The sequence below is a fragment of the Rhipicephalus microplus genome, chromosome 3 (assembly GCF_043290135.1).
Source record: "Rhipicephalus microplus isolate Deutch F79 chromosome 3, USDA_Rmic, whole genome shotgun sequence".
NCBI classification, from domain to species: Eukaryota; Metazoa; Arthropoda; class Arachnida; order Ixodida; family Ixodidae; genus Rhipicephalus; species Rhipicephalus microplus.
Genome location: NC_134702.1, coordinates 93,327,020 through 93,347,110, shown reverse-complemented (window position 1 = coordinate 93,347,110; position 20,091 = coordinate 93,327,020). Strand labels below are relative to the sequence as shown.

At 47.1% G+C, this 20,091-nt stretch overlaps 1 protein-coding gene and 2 non-coding genes across 3 annotated transcripts in view; all 3 read right to left on the bottom strand.

Moving 5' to 3' along the window:
* Positions 1-1,330: 1,330 nt before the first annotated feature.
* On the bottom strand, positions 1,331-1,412 carry TRNAS-GCU (transfer RNA serine (anticodon GCU)). The gene has a single exon. It is a non-coding gene; the product is annotated as a tRNA-Ser (tRNA).
* A 2,393-nt stretch (positions 1,413-3,805) lies between these two features.
* Positions 3,806-3,887, bottom strand: TRNAS-GCU (transfer RNA serine (anticodon GCU)). Its single transcript has one exon. It is a non-coding gene; the product is annotated as a tRNA-Ser (tRNA).
* Positions 3,888-17,160: 13,273 nt separating this feature from the next.
* Positions 17,161-20,091, bottom strand: part of LOC119159671 (5'-3' exoribonuclease 2) — a 77,071-nt gene continuing 74,140 nt past the window's right edge. The window contains exons 25-27 of the mRNA XM_075890002.1: positions 18,172-18,251; positions 17,382-17,438; positions 17,161-17,220 (exon numbers count right to left, since the gene is read on the bottom strand). Of these exons, the coding sequence (XP_075746117.1) occupies positions 17,196-17,220; positions 17,382-17,438; positions 18,172-18,251 (162 nt within the window). The 3' untranslated portion in view covers positions 17,161-17,195. The remainder of the gene's footprint in view (positions 17,221-17,381; positions 17,439-18,171; positions 18,252-20,091) is intronic.

Below are 20,091 nucleotides of genomic sequence, written 5' to 3'. Positions count from 1 at the left end.
ATGTTTCCAGCGTTGCTAGTCTTTAGATATTCTGTATTGAGCACTTTCCTGAGAGAATGGTTACGCAGCATGACAGTGCATGGATGAACGATAAGCCAGGTCCCTAAAGTCATCCGCAACGCAACGTACTCCCAACGAGAGCGCGTGCGAATAGTCAAAACAACGTTGCGCATTCGGGAAGGATAATCGCCTCCAGCAAAGTTAATGCAAGATAATATGGCTGGCTGTCTGTGCGTTTCTAGCGAAGAAGGAACGAAGGTTGGTTCTACGGTGGTCACTTAGACTATCCCTAAGTAGCGCTGCCGGCCACAGAGTCTATTGGCGTGCCGCGTTGCGAGAGTTCGCGTCTAGCCAGCCCTGGTTGTAATATGGACACGTTGCTTTGTTTCATTCATTTCTGCATGTCCGTGAGCACCATCAACGCGTTGCCGTCAGTGCATGGAGCGACATGTGGCGCAACACAGCCCGAGAACTCGCCCGCCTCCGTATCAAGAACCAGCAGATGACCGACAACCGCCGTTACAATTTTAGACGAAGCTTCGTGGAATACTAACCCTGTGAGCGCGTTTGAGTGTGTACGCCTGTACGCTGACGTGGACTAAGCGAAACGCTTCTGAGACGGTACTTCGGACCATACAGGTTTTTTCAACGTCTCGGCCCTCTTGGCAACGAGGTTGTCCCCAAAGGTATTACGAACACTGGACAACGCCGTGCACGACCTAAGTCGTCTATGTCATCCACGTACCTCAAGCCACTTCATGCGCGAATCTGAAGACTGTATTTTGTTGTTGCTGTGTTTTATTGCTTGCACTTATTGTTTATTTCTTAACTTTACTACTGTACTTTCAGCTGTTAATGCATCGGGATGATGCCTTTTTCGGAGGGAGTAATGCCACATACCTCACTTATGTTTTGTCAGAGTCCCGTTACACATTTAGTAATTCTGAGCGCAAATCACGCCTGCAGTGTTCGAGAGGCTTCAGGACTGTAGTAGATCGTTTTTTTTAAGATTGCGCCCACTTCGCGCACATTGCATATTATTATGGAACTTACGCGGCCGCTTGCGATAACGCTAGAATATTCCACGGCATAAATGCCGACGCTCTTCACCACTTGTCAGTTGATTGACTACCGACGCTGTGTTCACTACTATCAGTGTCAGTTTGTCTTGCTGTAGTCTAACCTTGAGTTTCCTGGCCACAAGTTCGGCCAAGTAAAGTTTCATCTCTTCCCTACAGTCTGCTCCCTTTGTCCACGTCGCGACCCCGTGACGCTGTTGTGGTGACTACGTAAGGTCCATGCAGAGAAAAAAAAGTGCGAAAAAAATTTACGACGAGGATGGGATTTGAACCCACGCGGGCAGAGCCCAATGGATTAGCAGTCCATCGCCTTAACCTCTCGGCCACCTCGTCATACAGGAATGGGTGGTTTGCAACTGTATGTCCACCGAGTCTCGATATATATAATAACAAATGCTTGTTTTTTTCCTAACGTGATCAATCATTCTGAGACAACTGAATGCACCTTGTGAACAAAAAATAAGGAAGTCCTATTGTAGTTACTTCAAGAAACAAGACTTCATAAATTCCGATTCGGAACTACATACGGAGTATACCGTATCTTACGCACGAATGATTGTGTGATTAATTGCTTTCTTTTCAATAACGTTTATTCCTCATCGCGGTATCGAAGCAAACGCGAATGAATTAATATTCATTGGTTAGGTGTGCCATATATAAACATTCTGGAAGAAATCTACAGAGGATCAACTGCTACCACAGTGCTTCATAAAAAAATCAACTGAATACCAATCAAGACGGGTGTAAGGCTGGGGGATACAATCCCCCCAATGCTACTAACCGCGTGTTTACAGGAGGTTTTCAGAAGCCTAGAATGGGAAGAGTTAGGGATAAAAGTTAACGGAGAGTTGCCGTTGACATTGAATTGCTGAGTAACTCAGTGGACGAATTGCAACTCATGATTACTGAGCTAGACAAACAGTGCAGAAAGGTAGGTCTTAAAATTAATCTGCAGAAAACGAAAGTAATGTACAACAACCTCGGAAGGAAAAAGCGCTTCGAGATACGTAATAGTGCACTAGAAGTAGTAGAATAATATGTCTACTTAGGACAGGTAATAACCGCGGAGCCTAACCACGAGATTGAAGTATCTAGAATAATGAGAATGGGGTGGAACACATCTGGCAAGCACTCTCAAATTATGACTGGTAGATTGTCACTATCCCTCAAGAGGAAGGTATATAACAGCTGCATCTTGCCGATACTTAGCTACCGAGTAGAGACCTGGACACTTACAAAGAGGGTTCAGCTTAAACTGAGGACGACGCAGCGAGCAATGGAAAGAAAATGGTAGGTGTAACCTTAAGAGACAAGAAGAGAGCAGAGTGGATTAGGGAACAAACGGGGGTTAAGGATATCATAGCTGAAATCAAGAAGAAGAAATGGACATGGGCCGGGCATGTAGCGCGTAGACAGGATAACCGCTGGTCGTTAAGGGTAACTGACTGGATTCCCAGAGAAGACAAGCGGGTTAGGGGGAGACAGAAGGTTAGCTGGGCAGATGAGATTAAGAAGTTTGCGGGTATAAAATGGCAGCAGCAGACACAGTACCGAGTTGACTGGCGGAGCGTGGGAGAGGTCTTTGTCATGCAGTGGACGTAGTCAGGCCGATTATGATGATGATGTATATACAAGAGACTCTCAGTTACATGTTATAAACTATCATTGCGGCCTTCGAGCAAATGGAATAATAGGGAGTGGAAACCGTGTCGCATGCGGCTCCTTCCCAAATCTTTGGGCGCTCCTTCACGCTTAAAAATGTACAGTCTTATTTCCACGCATTACTATGTAAGTTGTAACCGGACCGCTAAGTAAACTCATCCTTCAGCTCACGGGATGCACAACGGGCTTTCAATTTAGTTTCCTTATGAGTAGTTTCGTTAATACCGTATATGAAAATACACAATCAATGCAGCAATGCTTTTGTAGGAATAGCATGACGCGTCGCAACGAAAACAAAAATGCCTATGAAGCTACGAAGTGCTGCCATGAAGTGCGTTCAGCATCCTTCTAGGCATAATGGCTCTTGTAAGCGCTCTCGTTCTTCACTGCTTTGCTTCCACGGTCCTTCTTTACCTTCATTATCGCACTTCACTGCTTCATGCTTCTCATCACCGCCATGAACGTAAAATATCATTCACTTGTGTGCACAGGCGTGCACAAGGCCCCCATTCCCCATTAATGCCTCTTCTTCGCACACAGTCCTCATAGCGCCTCGGTCGGAGAGGGTCGGTAAGAGTAGGAAAGGGGAGGGGGCGATAGAACGGGTGAAACTATGCACGTACCACTTTGTTCTCCCCCTCCCCTCTTAATAGAAAACCCTGCGCTTGTCCGCACCACGGACCTCAGTGGTTCGCACAACGCGCGTACACAGACAGTCTTGTGAAAACGCGACCAGCGCCACAACGTGATGGTTCGTGATGGTTCAACATGATGGTGAAAACGCTCCACACACGTCTGAAAGCATGCGCGCGCGTCAACCCATCGTGCGATGTTTGTGTACCCGCATCATGAACAGAAGCACGTCTTGCATCCAGTTTCTACTCCGGACGTGGTCGTAATGCAATGGCAGAGGGGGGGGGGCTAAAAAGTACAGGATAACACCCGGCCATCTCCTAACACATCCGGTTTTAGGATGGTGGAAACAAAAAGTGGAGAGAACAAAACTTGAAGGGCCGATCATTCGCACTTTCCCTTGTGATTAGTTAGACGTAAAAAATATATAACAACGAGGATGGGATTCGAACCCACGCGGGCAGAGCCCAATGGATTAGCAGTCCATCGCCATAACCTCTCGGCCACCTCGTCATACAAAACCGAGCGCTTTGCAGCTGTATTTCAATGGCGTATAGAAACAAAACAAAATGCTTCGCTTCCTTCGTAACGTGATCAATCACGTGGTGACAACTGAGTGCCCATTGCGAACCGTGGGTAAAAGCAACCCCATTGTGCTGCGCCTTACGCCCCGATACCCTATAAGTTATGATTCTGATACACACACCGGCTCGCAGAATTCTATTGAACTGCTATCTAATCGATAATGTTGATTTCTTGTTGACGGTATAAAAACGTTGAACAAATATTGATTGATTGATTGATAGATTGATTGATAAGTGGGTTTTAACGTCCCAAAACCACCATATGCTTATGAGAGACGCCGTAGTGGAGGGCTCCGAAAATTTCGACCACCTGGGGTTTGGTAAATTTCGACCACCCAAATCTGAGCACACGGGCCTACATGGTAGACGAAGAAAGTGCTTAACAGCGCAAAACGACAGGAGGGGATAAAAGAGACGAGAGCAGAGCGATGACTCGTCTCTTCTATCCTCTCCTGTCATTTGCGCTGTTAAGCACTTTCTCCGTCTACCATGCAGCACCAACCAGCCCAATCAAGCACCTTGTTAAAGGGCCTACATCATTTCCGCCTCCATCGGAATTCAGCCGCCGCAGCCAGAATTTGATCTCGCGACCTGCGGGAACAAAGATTCATAGATTTGAGAACATACATGACCTATTATCATGTATACGGAGGAAATTTAGTTGAGAAGCGCTCATGCGATATGCTCAGCGTGCTTCAGTGCAGAGTTTATTTTTCTCGACAACCATTCGATACATCACTGGTTCACAGCAAAAGAAGATTGTTCAAATCGTCATGCATTTTAAAGGCTTTCTTTCATTTCTTCCATTGAGGTTCTGTAGCAAGGGCGAAGGCCCGGTTTGCCTTTTCTCCGAAAGAGAAGTCGCAAAACACTACAACGTCCCAACTGTTGCGTCGTAGAGTGGGTGTGTCCGCCATGGTCGCCACCAGAACGAACGTCGGCATGGACTCGGCGTCCTCGAGCCTTAGGACGGCGTCCACGAATTACTGCCTTTGAAGCCACCGTCTCAAGTCCCGATGGGAGGCCACAGTGGATATGAGGGCCAGCGCCTTCCCATGAACATTGTCCAATAGGGCGTCGCCTTTTGACTTCGTCGTCAGTTTCTGACACTGGGTCAGAAACGCTTGAAATTCAGCCCGAGTATTTGCGGCTTTTATCTTTCTGGCTAAGTTGCAAGTAGCGACGATGCCTCACTCCTCTAGCGTCGTTCCTACTTCATGCATTTCGGGCTTGTCAGAGCAGGACACGATGGAACCGACTTGCGCCGACCAGTACAGCTCGAGGAAGCAGACCTCGAGTGCAGCCTCCCTGGCGTGAGGTCTCACGGGCGTCGCCAGGCAGCCCGTCAACTTCAGAAGCGTCCTCAGTTTCTTCAGGGCGCTTTTCCAGAGCTTCAAGACTGCATACTTGCAGGCCCTCGACGAGCGCCAAGATCCGCATCGACGCCGGTGAGTTTTCGTTCCGTCCAGGCGCTCTCTGGAAGTACGGCGTAATCTTGCGGCAGGCGTTGCAGGTGTCCAGGTAGTGCTCGAAATCGCGAATAACTAGAACGTTGATCTCTGCTGTGGCGATGATGCCAGTGGCCAGAACGGACCACAGCACGTCCGGTTCCACCAGGAGCACACAGTTGCCGGCTGCACGAGGCCAAGACGATGGCGTAGGCATGGCGCAAACTTTGAATAGAAGCTTTTAGCGTATCACTGTCATGCACAGATGGCACCTCAGCTCCCTGAGCCCAAGGGCTACCACGCTGTCTTCGGAGCATACTCTCTGTCACTAGTTCCGTTAATTAGGGAGGCAATCATCGGGTCGATTCCAAGGGCGTACGTAACGGCCCCCCGAGTCGCACCACGAAAGCACGGGAATTTATATTTGGTCCTATTTGGCACGCCAGCGAACGCTGGTTGTGGTCCAAAGAACGAGTCAGGGCCGATAGCTCTGCCGTATTCTCAAATACGGCAGAACAACACACAAATATGCACAATCAGCAATAATTCAATACAATACGTCACCAATCAAACAACGGGCTGTACAATACAATCAGGTACACCCAAAACAACAGACACAGGTAACAACACGCGCTACAATGCAATCTCATGCATTAACCAACCAAGAAACCTATAGACTAAAGATTCCGTCAAATGAGCTTGGTCGAAAGTTCTTGGAACAAAGCATGTATGCTTCTCTTCAAGGAAACACTCACTCAAAGTTCAGCTCTGGTTGTAGTTCCGCTACTCGAACTCTCTCTTCCAGGAAACCTCGCGTCGTGAAATGTCCACTCTTTAATATCAAAGATTCTTCACCGTTAACACGTCGGCCACTCACGCGCTGCGACTGCAGAACACGTCTTCACCCACTGGCGGTAAGTACACACGTTTCTCCTGCTTGTAACACAAGCCTTCACCCGCAGGTGGAAAACTCCTTCATCTCATCTACTTGATGACTGTAGAACAAGCACTTCAACGGCGGCAAACTCTCATCTCCTTCTCTACGCACGCTGGCGCATAACTTTCTTCACCTCCAGATCACCACAATCCGCTGCTCGCTTATGTACGTTCGCCCTGGTTTACGAAAACCTTCGTCGGTATGCTTCACAGCCTACGCAGGAGAAGGAGCGAGAATTTTTGAGAACTCTCAGCCACACATGACGCAGCCAGGGAGTGACTCACGCCTTCCTTCTCGAAGCTTCTTGGTTTAGATCGGCGATAGGTGGTTGGTCGCTACCGACGACGCTTTCGAGGGGCAGAAGCGGCGCACCCGAGGTCTACCCGAGGAGTCCTTTGACGCTTGTTTTCTTCTTTAGGCTGGCTTCCGCTGCGTCCGAACGGCGCCCGGCGCTAGAGTTCGGAGGCGCACGTTTTATTGAGCGCTCGTTTGTGGCACTGCCCCCAACTTTAGGAGTATTATCTCATAATATTGCCACCCACACGCAGTGGGTCGACTGCAAGAGTGGCCCACCGAAGACGGTCGCAGAGTTCTTGTACGAAGCTGTGACAATGGAAAAAATGCTGCAGCAGCGATCCAACCAATACGACAGGCAAGCCAGAGGCATGTCCACTGCTGACATTTTCACCGCCGCTGGAACCAGCAATGACTCTCTACGTGAACTCATCCGTAATATAGTACTTGAAGAGTTGCAAAAGGCTGGTGTAATACCGCATCCTACGGTTAACTCTATTGCAACTGTGATCAAGGATGAGCTGCACCAGGCCTTCCAGGACACCTTGCCACTTGATACAGCTGCGCCAGCTCCTGCTGAATAGCGCCGTGGGACAACCTACGCGGAAGCCTTGAAACGCCCTGCTGCATCGCGGCCATTACTCGTCCATCCTGTTCCTGCTGTGTCACTCCAGTTAGCGCAACACATACCGTACTACAAAGGCACGTACACGCCACCGCCCTTGTTCTTTGTCCCTGGCGCTCCTGTCGCCCATCGTTCGGTGCCACCAGTTCAGTACATCGACGATCGGCGCACGTCTCCTCGGAAGTCTGATGTTTGGCGCACACCTGATCGCCGGCCTCTGTGCTTTCACTGTGCAGAAGCTGATCACCTTTACCGCCAGTGCCCGTATCGCCGTCTTGGGCTTCGCGGCTTCTCTGCGTACTCACCGCCACCCCGTTACGGCCAGAGACCACGCGACATCGAAAACTACCTCTCCCAGCAGCATGCACCACCGTCTGCCGGGCGCCAGTCGCGCTCACCATCACCGAGGCAATTTTCATCAACGCCTCAGCGGTATTCTACCGCACGATCTCCCAGCCCCCACCCAGAAAACTAGCCGAAGCGACATCTGGGGGCGGGGTCTCTGAATGTATAAGCGCTGAAGACCTCCTATTGACGCAGAGCCGTACAAAAACTGGTCCGACATCACCTGCTGCTGCAAAGGATAGCCGGCTTTCACTCGACATAGCAGTGACAATTGATGGTTGTGCAGTTAACGCGTTAGTGGACACCGGCGCAGACTATTCCATACTGAGCGGGAAACTGACAACGCAGCTGAAGAAAGTAGTCACGCCATGGCATAACTAGCAGATTCTGACAGCTGGTGGCCATGTCGTTACTCCACTGGGTGCCTGCACAACTATAGTAGATTCAAGGGTATATATTCGTAGCAAGCTGCCTTGTTCTACGTGAATGCTCCCGAGACGTCATTCTGGGAGTTGACTTTCTACAGGAAACTTTAGCTATCATTGATCTGCAAGAGCGCCGCGTCCCGTTCTCAGCCCAGCGAGCAATCAACGTGCTCGATGACGGAAGGCATGTCGACGTACTCCATATTTCTGAACAGAGCGTGACGCTTCCTCCACGAGCAAGTGTTCTAGTCGACGTAACATGCTGTGGTTTGAGCGATGGCGATGTGGTGGCCGAGACAAATTTAGAACACCTCCTGCAGCAAGGCATCTGTGTAGCTAGAAGTGCAATACACCTTCGTGATGGCCGATCTGAATTGCTCGTTACCAACCTTAGCAACGAGCATGGACATCTTTTTCGTGGCACTTCGATAGCGTTTGCCCACTAAGTAGCAAACGTCACCAACTGTCTCACGTGAGAACTAACGGATACCGCAGACACGTCAATGAGTAATATTGACATCAATCCTGATCTGTCCACCGTTAACCAGACTGCACTACGAGCGCTCTTGTTCGAGTTCAGGTCTTGCTTCGCAAGTAGCTCAAAGATCCGCCATACGTCCATCACTCAACATAGGATCATCACGTACGAGGACGCACGCCCGATACACCAGCACCCCTACCGCGTGTCGGCTAAAGAACGTGAAGCAATACGTACGCAAGTCCGCGAGATGCTTGACGATGGCGTTATCGAACTATCCAACAGCCCGTGGTCATCGACAGTCGCGCTTGTCAAAAAGAAGGACGGGTCGCTATGCTTCTGCGTCGATTACCGAAAGCTTAACAACGTGACAAAAATGATGTATACCCGCTGCCGCGTATCGACGATTTGCTGGATAGACTTCGTCGTGCCCATTATTTCATTTCTCTCGATCTCAAAAGCGGGTACTGGCAAATCGAGGTAGATAAGCGAGACCGCGAGAAGACAGCCTTCGTGACTCCAGACGGCCTATACCGATTTCGAGTACTCTATTTTGGCTTGTGTTCAGCGCCGGCACCTTTTCAGTGAATGATGGACACTGTCCTCACAGGGCTCAAGTGGCAGACTTGTCTTGTCTACCTTGATGATGTGGTGGTCTTCTAAGCCACGTTCGAGCAGCGCCCTCACCGCCTGCGCTGCGTTCTGGAGGCTATCCGATCAGTGGACCTCACACTAAAGCCACAGAAGTGCCACTTCAGCTATGAAGAACTAAAATTTCTTGGACATGTAGTTAGTGCCGAAGGAGTCCGGCCCGATCCGGACAAGCTTGCCACTGTTGCCGAATTACCAGCTCCTGTTGATAAGAAAGCCATCCGGCGCTTCCTTGGTTTGTGCGCCTACTATCGCCGGTTCATTCACGGCTTTTCTCAGAGAGCAGAACCTCTGACTCATCTCACAAGGGACGACACACTGTTTGTCTGGGAAAACGAGCAACAAGTAGCTTTTGATGAACTGCGAGAGCGCATGCAATCAGCGCCTGTTCTCGCTCATTTCGACGATGATGCTGACACGGAGGTCCACACTGACGCTAGTAATGTTGGGCTCGGTGAAGTGCTCGTTCAGCGTCAAGAGGACACCGAAAGACTGATAGCTTACTGCAGCCGCTCTCTATCCCGTGCCGAGGCGAATTATTCCACTACGGAGAAAGAGTGCCTCACAGTCGTGTGGGCAATCACCAAGTTTTGCCCGTACCTTTATGGTCATCCCTTCAAGATAGTGACGGACCACCACGCCCTCTGTTGGCTGGCAAGCCTGCGCAACCCTTCAGGACGGCTAGCACGGTGGAGCTTGCGGCTGCAGAAATTTGACGTCACCATCGTCCATAAGTCCGGCCGTAAGCATGAAGACACTGACACACGCGCACCCCTTCATGTCGTCAGTCAGGAAGCGGAGGAAGACGAATGCTTCCTGGGCGCCATTAGCTCTTCAGACTTGAGCAAACGGCAGCGAGATGACGCAGAGATTCGTCCAATCATCGATCATTTAGAGGGCCAGGGCGCAATCATACCATGTAATTTATCCCGCTCGTTGACGTCGCTCTGCCTTCGAGACAGTGTGCTGTACAAGAAGAGCGCTCGTTCGAACAACCGTGCTTACCTCCTGGTGGTCCTTGAGACATGCGAGACGACGTCCTCTTCGCTTGCCATGACGAACCCACATCCGGTCAACTGGGCTACTCACGGACACTTGCCAGAGTGAGTGAGAGGTACTATTGGCCAGGACTTTCGGCAAGCGTGAAGAAGTACGTCAAGAGCTCTCAGGAATGTCAGCGCCGAAAGCAACCGTCTGTTGCTTCAGCACACTGAAGCACCTTGCACGTCGTTCAACCAAGTCGGCATGGACATTCTCGGGTCATACCCCCTATCTGCGGACATCAACAAATGGGTGATCGTCGCGATGGACTATTCGACACGCAACGCTGAGACACAGGCGATCCCACGAGCCACGGCTTCTGAGGTAGCACAATTTTTCATGCGCCACATCGTGTTACGACACGCTGCTCCTTCCAGTATAATAACGGACAAAGGGACGGCATTCACGGCGCAGCTTATGGACGAAGTTTTCAAACTGAGCAACACCAGACAGCGAAAGACAAGTGCGTACCACCCGCAAACCAAGGGACTTATCGAGCGACTGTATAAGACCCTCGCAGACATGATCTCAGTGTACATCGACGTACAGCACAAAACATGGGACCAGGTCTTACCTTACGTGACCTTCGCGTATAATACCGCCGTGCAAGAGACCACGCGATTCACGCCATTTCAGCTTCTTTACGGCCGCGAAGTGCAGACCATGCTGAACACTATGCTTCCGTGTCAAGACGAAGATGAGTTGGCACTGACGCCGAAGAATTCACAGAGCGTGCTGAGGAAGCCCAGCAGCTCGCGCGACTACACATCGGCCAGCAACAGCAGGCAGACGCACGGCGCTATAACATCCGCCACAGAGAAGTGTTTTACAACCCCGGAGAACAAGTTTGGGTGTGGACGCCCGTCCGCCGCCGTGGCCTTAGTGAAAAGTTACTGAGCCGGTACCGTGGCCCATATAAAGTGTTACGCCGCGTCAGTGACGTGAACTACGAAGTGGTTCCGGACTCAACACCCCATGCACGGATCCGGGCACGACCGAAGCTGGACGTCGTTCATGTGCTGCGCATGAAAGCATTTATGCTTTCATGCGCAGCACATGCCAGCTGGTCGCCATCTGGTCCATCGGACCAGATGGCATACCAAATGATTTACTGCGAAGGTATGCGGAATGGGTTGCGCGCTATTTATACATAATATATAATGCCTCGATAGAGCAAAAGCGTGTCCCAGATGACTGGCTTGTGGCGAAGGTCGTGCCAACGCATAAGGGTGGAGACCAACAAAAGGTGGAAAATTACCGCCCAATTTCCCTCACCTGTGTATGCTGCAAGCTTTCAGAGCATATTATATCCAAAGCTATGTATACGTAGTTTGAGGGCACAAACACATTTTTTCCTAATCAGCATGGTTTTCGGCAGAATTTATACACTGTAACCCAATTAATAGAAACAGTCGATGACTTCACGCGTGCATTAAATAATAGTGTTCAGATTGACGCAATATGTCTTGACTTCTCCAAAGCCTTTGACAAGGTTCACCAAAGGGAGGTAATTATTAAGTTAGCACACCTAGGCATAAATTATAACATAATACAGTGGATAAGTGCGTACCTGACAGGCAGAACACAATATGTAGAAATAAACGGCTTCAAATCTGAGTTATTAAGCGTTACCTCAGGTGTACCGCAAGGTTCAGTTTTAGGACCGATATTATTCTTAACTTACATAAATGACATTTCATGCGGCATAGATAGAAGTAATACAGTGCGACTTTTTGCAGACGACTGCCTAATTTATAAAGAAATACACAGTGAAGCTGACCAAAAAACGTTTAATGATATTCTTGATGCTGTCAGTAATTGGTGCACTGAATTTAAAATGAAAATAAATAAAAAACAGTTGCTTTGCGCGTCACAAACAAAAGTAAGCGTGTCTTCTATTCCAATTACACTCTATGTTCTACCCGCCTGTCTACCGTCAATAAAATAAAATATTTAGGTGTAACAATATCCAGTAATCTAAATTGCAGGACCCATTTGGAAAACGTTTGTGCGGTGGCGGAGAGAAAACTATGGCACTTGCGAAGAAAATTAAGACTTGCTACGACTCCCGTTAAGCTAGCAGCATATCTTACGTATACTCGGCCAACATTAGAATATGCCAGCAATGTGTGGGGTCCCTCGGAAATCGGCCTCATTAATATGCTAGAAAGAGTACAAAGGCGAGCTGCCAGGTTTATTCTTTCAAAGTACTCCTCGACTGAGTCAGTAACATAAATGCTACGCTCTCTTCAACTGCCCACTTTAGCTGAACGACGGCAATTGGCAAGGATGAAGTTCTTGTTTTATTGTCAAAAAATAACTTAAACATAAACACAACAAAATACTTAACGCCACGCCGCGGAAGATACCTAACAAGTGTAAACGATTACACATACGAAGTGCCACAACAGCGCGTCACCGTATATGTGAATTCATTTTTTCCAAAAACAATTCGTCAGTGGAATGCTTTGCCATTAACTGGTTCATTGTGATTCCCTGAAAAAATTTGAGGAAGGGCTCAAAGATATTTTTCTGTAAGCATGGTCTACTATGTTAATCTATTGCAATTCATTTGTATGCTTACTACGACTGCACTGTTTTTCCTTCAGCCTCAATGCCGGTGTTTCCAATGTATGTCATGTAGCATTTACAAGTTCAAGTGTTGCTGTTTAAATTGCTGTATGATTTGAATGTATTGATGTTTGTCATTCTTAGTATGTCCCACCTCTGTAACAGCCGAAAGGCTAACAATATTTGGAAAATAAATAAATAAATAAATAAGTAAATAAATAAATTCATTGCGCGCTGTTCGTAACGTTTTCTTTACCGTACACCGTTCTTTGTGTTATTTATTTATTTTTTGTGAACTTGCTTCTTCGTTCATTGACTTTTCCTATATTGGCATGCTTTTTAATTCCTACTTTTACTTTATCCGAATTTCTAATTTCTTTGTTTTTTCACGTGCCTATGTTGTAACATCGGGGTGGTGCTATGTACTTTTCTTTCCCTCTTTTGGGACTTTTGTTATTTTCAAAAGGGGGGATAATACCACCCACACTCAGTAAGTCGACTGCAAGAGCGGCTCTCGATCTGGAGGAAAAAAGAAGATCGCGTGCTTCTTCTCTGCTCGTGAGCCAGCCACGACTGACGCGACGGAGCTTGCTACGCAGTGGTTTAATATACCCCTGGTACTTGTGATTCATCGTGACAATATTCAAAACCACGCAAGGGAGTGCAAACCAACAGCTACCTTACAGAAATCCCACACACAGAGTCCTTAACTCAGGCCATCGCTCATGGCTCATAAAATTCTCAATAGAACACTCAATACAATTTCACATTGCAATTCAATTTCCCAACACATAATACAATATAACCAGTGGTACATGAGTACAGCACTCCATAACTCCCAGGCATCCGTGAGCCGCAGGTGCCGGAACTTCAAACAATACGAATGTACAAGGGTCTGCCTTTACGACACATTACAATCTTATAAATGACGTCACGTCACCGCAACAGACACTGACTCGACGTACACTAGCGACACAGGATAACAATGACACAACACATTGAGGTTCAACACTGCCAGACAAACTCAAATTTAACCTCGATACCTATCCTACAAGTTTCACGTCTCGCTTGCGCCCTCTCTATCGCTGCTCGCTCGATCGCTTCTTATTTTTCTTCTTTCTGATCTGGCGAGCCGTTTCAAGCGACAGTATACCCGAGGAGGCGTCTCTACATCATTGACACATTTGACACTGTTAAGTAGAGGTCACGTTCAACCGGTTTTCACTGGTTAGCCGGTTCGTGTACGGCACGGCCTTGAGTTCGACCGACTGACTTCGTCACCTTTTCACGGTTGGTAGTCGGCGGTCGTTTTTCTGCAGTCTCACTTTTGCGGCACGTTTTCTCGTCCGCCACGATGACCTCATGACTGCCTTTCCTTTGCATCACGGCTTCATCTTGAGGTCAGGTGGAATTCGTCACGGAATGCTCCTCCACTGTATCTTGCGGTATCTGTGTCGACGAGGGCCCCATCTTCGGGTCTTCCACCAAACTTTCTGGATCGTTCGGCCCTCGCGCTCCGTGGATGTTTTCGATGATGAGGTCATACATGGGGTTGTCATACACAGTGCAGAAACCTTCCCGCTGAAGTACGGTGTTTCAACGTCAATCTCAGCTCCAGAAAGCATCCGAACCGAACCTTCAATCAGGCAAACCAGCTTAACTCGCTTTACCACACCAACAATTCCTCCGCATGATAACAGTGGGGCTTCTGGTGTCTCTTAATCTTCTTGCCCGCAACTTTCCCAGGCAGCGTGGGCATTCCCTTCGTCACACCTGTTGGACGTGTTGTCATTACAGCACCCACAATAGGAAGTTTTTTGCCATTTTCCAACTGCGAAAATCCGTCGCTGACGTCCTCCTCCTCCTTCTCATCATCCACATCTTTTGATGGCGCATGCACACAAGCTACTTGGTGGGTTTTACTCGCTGCGTTGCGACATGCCTTGTGCCCAGGCTGACTACTTTTGGAACAATTTGTTACACTGGGATGCGTAAAGTTGGTTCAACAACTGTTATCTTAATGAACCTCTCGGTTACAAGGAAAGCATCGCGTAACACTCTCCGGAGCATGCTTCCTTTCTTCAGGTGCCGATTTCTTCGAATCTTCGGGACACTCCTCCTTAACATAGGCCAAATTTGTGCCACCTTGTGCTGCCAAGAATTGATCGGCCTATTCAAGCATGTCTTCTAGTAACTTTCTTTCCTCTCTTTGAAGTACACCGAACAGATTTAGTGCTGACCAAGCCCAAGTGGCCTTGGCGGAAGCTCGGGCCACTCGGGCCACTACGACGTCGGGACATGCACGCTGGCTGACCTATTGTCGACCTGGTTAATGGCCAGTCATGGGCCAACCACTTATTTCGGTTGTGTCACCGATTAAACTGGTCACCGACTGGTTGCCAATTCTTAGCCAACCGTCGGCCCCTGGCAATGTCCCCTTGTGGAAGGATGTCAACCTGTGGTGAAGAAGTTTGCAAATAAAGAAGCCTTGACGAGTTAAATAGAAATAAGTTATGACATCAAGGTGTTTTATTGTACATGTGGCAAGTACTGCGTGGTACATATTGTGTGGTTCTCTTTATACATGCCATATTTATTTGCAGTGCACTTTGCTAAGTTCTGTGAACCACGTGAACTTCATGGTTTTATATATTTTGTTTCACAACAGCAACGCGACTACTATATGCCTTATTCATAATCTGTTCTGAATAAAGAAAATTTAGATGTTATATTTTTCTTCATACGCGTACGTTCTTTAAGATATATGTCTTAACGCGACATTCACTGAGTTAATGTCGCTACATTTCAAATCTACACGTTGAGCAACATCCACGAGCAAAATGGGCCAAAAAAGCTGTGTGGTCCTGAAAATGTGCCGCCTTGCGTTGGAATGGGAGCATTAGAAGTCGTGCTGCAGTTCCGCTCGTGGAAACTGCATAAGCAGTCAAAATGTGACAAGTAATCACTGTTACATAACGGAATCGTCCAGAACCATTAATATGCAAATGTTTACATGCTACACACCAGCTCATTCTCAGTAATAGCGATTATTACCGTCATTATTGCATTGTACTACCGGAGTTCTCGGTTACTTAATTCGACAGAACGAACAGTGACAATAGGATGAAAAAATAATATTGATTCAACTCTATCGTTTCGGATCGATGGATGTTTATTAGCGCTTTCAAACCAGGCAGTAAGAGCGGGCCGATTTCACACTGTCACGACGAGCAATGTTGATTCGAGAGGACAGCGACCATGTCTCATTGCTTCGTTATGAGGCATCTTGTGACATACGTAGGTGGTGATGGCACTAGGCGGCGAGCAAGTCCTCCGAATAGCTGGTGTTGTGCGCCCTGCATCAATATATGTTATAAAACAAAGAAAGACTCCTGCTCAGTTAATCTCTACAAAAAAGTGCATTAAATGCTTTTTCTATAGGCACTTAGTCGTAAGACGCTTTATGAGTACGTGTTTCTTGCAACTGGTGATGGGACTATATATAAGAAAGAAAAAAAAATCCAAAGCCTGTTCAGTGCATTTATAGCTATGTAACAGCTATCAAACAAATCAGAAATGCTTGCAAATACTTTTACATTTGCATTAAGTTCTTTTTTTTGGGGGGGGGGGGGGGGGCTTGTTATGCTGTAGGTCGTGCGTCCGCGATGTGTGACCTCTCGTTTAGTCCTTGGAATGTCCGCTGCATGGCGGTATTTCTATCTGATGAGTATATGATGAAAAGATGCGAGATGACGGAACTTGGAGTGTCCACTAGATGGACGCACGGGCGGAGAAACAGACAAACATACGGACAGATGTACGGACGGACAAACAGACAGATGCACGGACGGGTGGATGGACGCACGGATGGACGTATGTATGCACGGAAGGACGGAGGAACGTGCGGACGAACGCACGAACGGACGGACTGTCGGCCACTTCGTCCCACTCGTCATCATTCAGTTTGCGGATAAGCAGCGATTTTTTTTCATACCATGCATCCAGTATATATGTTAGCGCTTTCAAGTGAGTTTCTCGAGCTATATGTTGCGGAAACATTTCGTTATCATTTTGATAGAAAAACTATACCGCTCGTGTTCCACAGATGTACGTGCAGCATGTATATCTGTTTGATTGAGATGGCTTAGTTTAGCGACGACAGTGAACTGGCCGCCGTCATCGGCGATCGCAAACTTGCGGATTTCCGCACGCACACTCCTGCCTAAATGACAGAGCGGCGCGCAGTTAACAACGTATACATTCAAATACAACCGACTGAGAAGAAACAAACAAGGCTGGCTTTTGCCTGCTATAGCCGTCCCAGGCAAATGCATAAGGAGTCTTTTGGGTTTTGCAGGCTATTTAAATAGGATCAAAGGTGCGACTTACCTAGTTGTGCTTAGACGATGAATTCAGCTCACCTCATTGGCTGGTCCGGTGGCGGACACTAAATGGAAGCGAGAATACACAGCGAACAATCACTTCAACTTACATGTTTAAACGCTCCCTGTAAGCTTATTTTTTACAATAAAAAGTCAAGTAGGACAACCAGCTCAAATTATTTTCCATTCTTAAACTGCTTCTTGAATGACAGAACAAAACGCTCACCACAAGACCACACTGTCCTGGACGTTGCTGACCCCATCCACCATGGACAACAAGTTGCTGGGGAGCAGAAGAAACAAAATAGCAACTGTGCGCATTTGGCCTTTTCAATGTTATTTCTAAATACTGCTCGCGCTTTTTATAAGCACGTTTCATAAAAAATGCATACTCATCACTCCTGTGCTTTGCTTTTTATGTATAGGCGCTTTTTATGAACTTACGAAACGCCGTATTACTCTAGCTTTCCTGTGCATCTTAATGCTTCGGCTGACGCACCAATCGTTTCTTGAACAATGATATCGAGTTGTTCCCCGTGGCTGGGAACCGATGCATATTTTCTTGCTTCAATCAGTGTATGAATTACATTGTGGCTCCCTCTTTCCCTTTTACACATTGCTCTCTACAGGTTGCCCGCAGTGTAGCGCAAACAGGAAAAACTATGTAAGCGAGAACAGCTTTACAAAAAGCTTTCGAAAGCCTCTAATCTGATTAACATTGAAAAACCCAAGCTATTTCTCTTTGTTCATTTTTTTAGGTATAGCATCATGTAGTTAACTATCAGTTTGAGTTTACTTCGAATGTCGTTAGGTTAAGTAAATTTAGACTCGGTATCTGCTTTTCGAGAAATAATAACCTAACTATGGTTCAAGAACCCATTGCGCCAGTGAGTGGTTAGTGACTCGGTGGCCCCGAACAAGAAAAACAATAATTAAGCAGCAGCTATAGCCTTCCTTTGCAGTCGATAATAACGAAACTTCTGAAATGTACAAATAATTAACAGAAAGCTGCTTACCTTCCCTCAGGAACTGCTTTCCTGCTTAACAGGAATTTCCCTCCAATCCCCATGAAACAATCAGGATCGAGGTCGAACTCCTGCATAGTTTAAATGTAGTTGTTTCTCGCGAGACAATTCTCACAAAACTATAACGTAAGATGAGCTTGTGTAAGACACCTCACGTCCCGTTTCCCACCAACCGTATTTTTTTCTTTTATTAGGTTTATGAGTTAGATTTCATTGCCAGAGTTTGTAGTGCGCGAAAATTCGACGCCGGTAAATGCGGCCTTCAAATGTTGCGCTGGTGACTCGGATACTATATGGACCGTTTTTTTTTATATAACTGATGCCTTCTCAATCATGGGCTTTTCTATAATCATCAGTTTCTGATATTGCAGTCGGGCCTGTTATCGAAGTAACTTGTCTATTTTTGAAGTCACACATCATTTCCTATTGCCATGTTTTCTTGCCGCATCGATGTGAACGCTTGACCTCACGTTCCGGCTCTGGAGCCGTCCTTATAGGCACGATGCTAAATGCGTGGGCGAGCCCTCACGCCACGATCAGAACCAATTGGTAGTTTCAATTCCACCGTGTAAATAAATAAATAAATAAATAAATAGTGAAACTGCATTACGGTGGCTTATCGTTTTGTTGAGAAATGCTGAAGTTGGATGTAGTGCTTGTTGACAGGAGCTGCAGCTCGTTCCGGCACTGGAGCCGTCCTTATAGGCACGATGCTAAGTGCGTGGGCGCGCCCTCACGCCGCGATCGCAACCAATTGGTAGTTTCACTTCCACCGTGGAAATAAATAAATAAATAAATAAATAAATAAGTAAATAAATAAATATTGTGAAACCGCACTATGGTGACTCATAGTTTTGTTGAGAAATTCTGAAGTTGGATGTAGTGCTTGTTGACAGGAGCTGCAGCTCAAGGCACGACGCCAGGAGCTCACGGGAGACGTTGCAGCACCAGGTGACACCGCTGCTGAGCATTGCTCGGATCGTTGTGGATCCACCATTCTTGTCCCTTTGACACTCCTACAGCACACGACTAATGCAGCGAAACTTCAGTTGAACTAACTGTGAAAGTTTGCTGCGGCGAAAACTCTCTATCAGGAGCTGAAGAAAACATCAGTTGTCGAAATGGATTTCCAGCCATTTTATTTGCAATGAGCACATTGGAATTTATTTACTGCGTATTTCGTATGTTGCGAAGAATTGACTAATTTTCGGCTGCACTTGAACGCATACAGTGAACGGCAGTGGTCATGAATTGAGTCACTGTGAGCAGGCTTTCAAAAATCTTCTCCAGCACAGCCCTCTGTTGGGCGGCGAAATAGTAGATTTTTGCATATTACTTCAAAGCTTCTTTTGCTGAAATTCTTGGTGCTTCCTCTTTATAGGGATTACTGTTTCTTCTTTTTTTTTTTCTATTTCTTGCCATGGTAGGATGCTCCCTGCAATCTTTTCTGTAGAAATAGCGGCACATGTTTCAACGCGAGGGGCATAGGCGACATCGTTTTCAAAACGCAGCACAACAAAGAAAATAGCAACTGTGTGCATCCTTTTCTTTTCAATGTTATTCCTAAATATGGCTCGTCTTTCTTATACGCACCTTCAAAGCCGACGCAGCTGGGGCCCCTCAGGCAATGAGGGGGGGGGGGGGAAGGGAATTGTTGTCAATGGTAAAAAGTAGGCGTATTGGCAATTTTGTACAAGATTGGAATAATAACCATTTTTCTTTGCTGCACGCAACTTCCAATTGTAACACGCAACTTGTGTTACACTTTACAAACACAAATTACAAACACAAACACAAAAATGTTCCCAGTCTTTTAGACAACTTATGATGAATGAGACATGGGAGGCATTGCACGGTGTCACAAAATATATCCGTATATAGCGTAAATGCGCTCTACAGTGGGTTCGTATA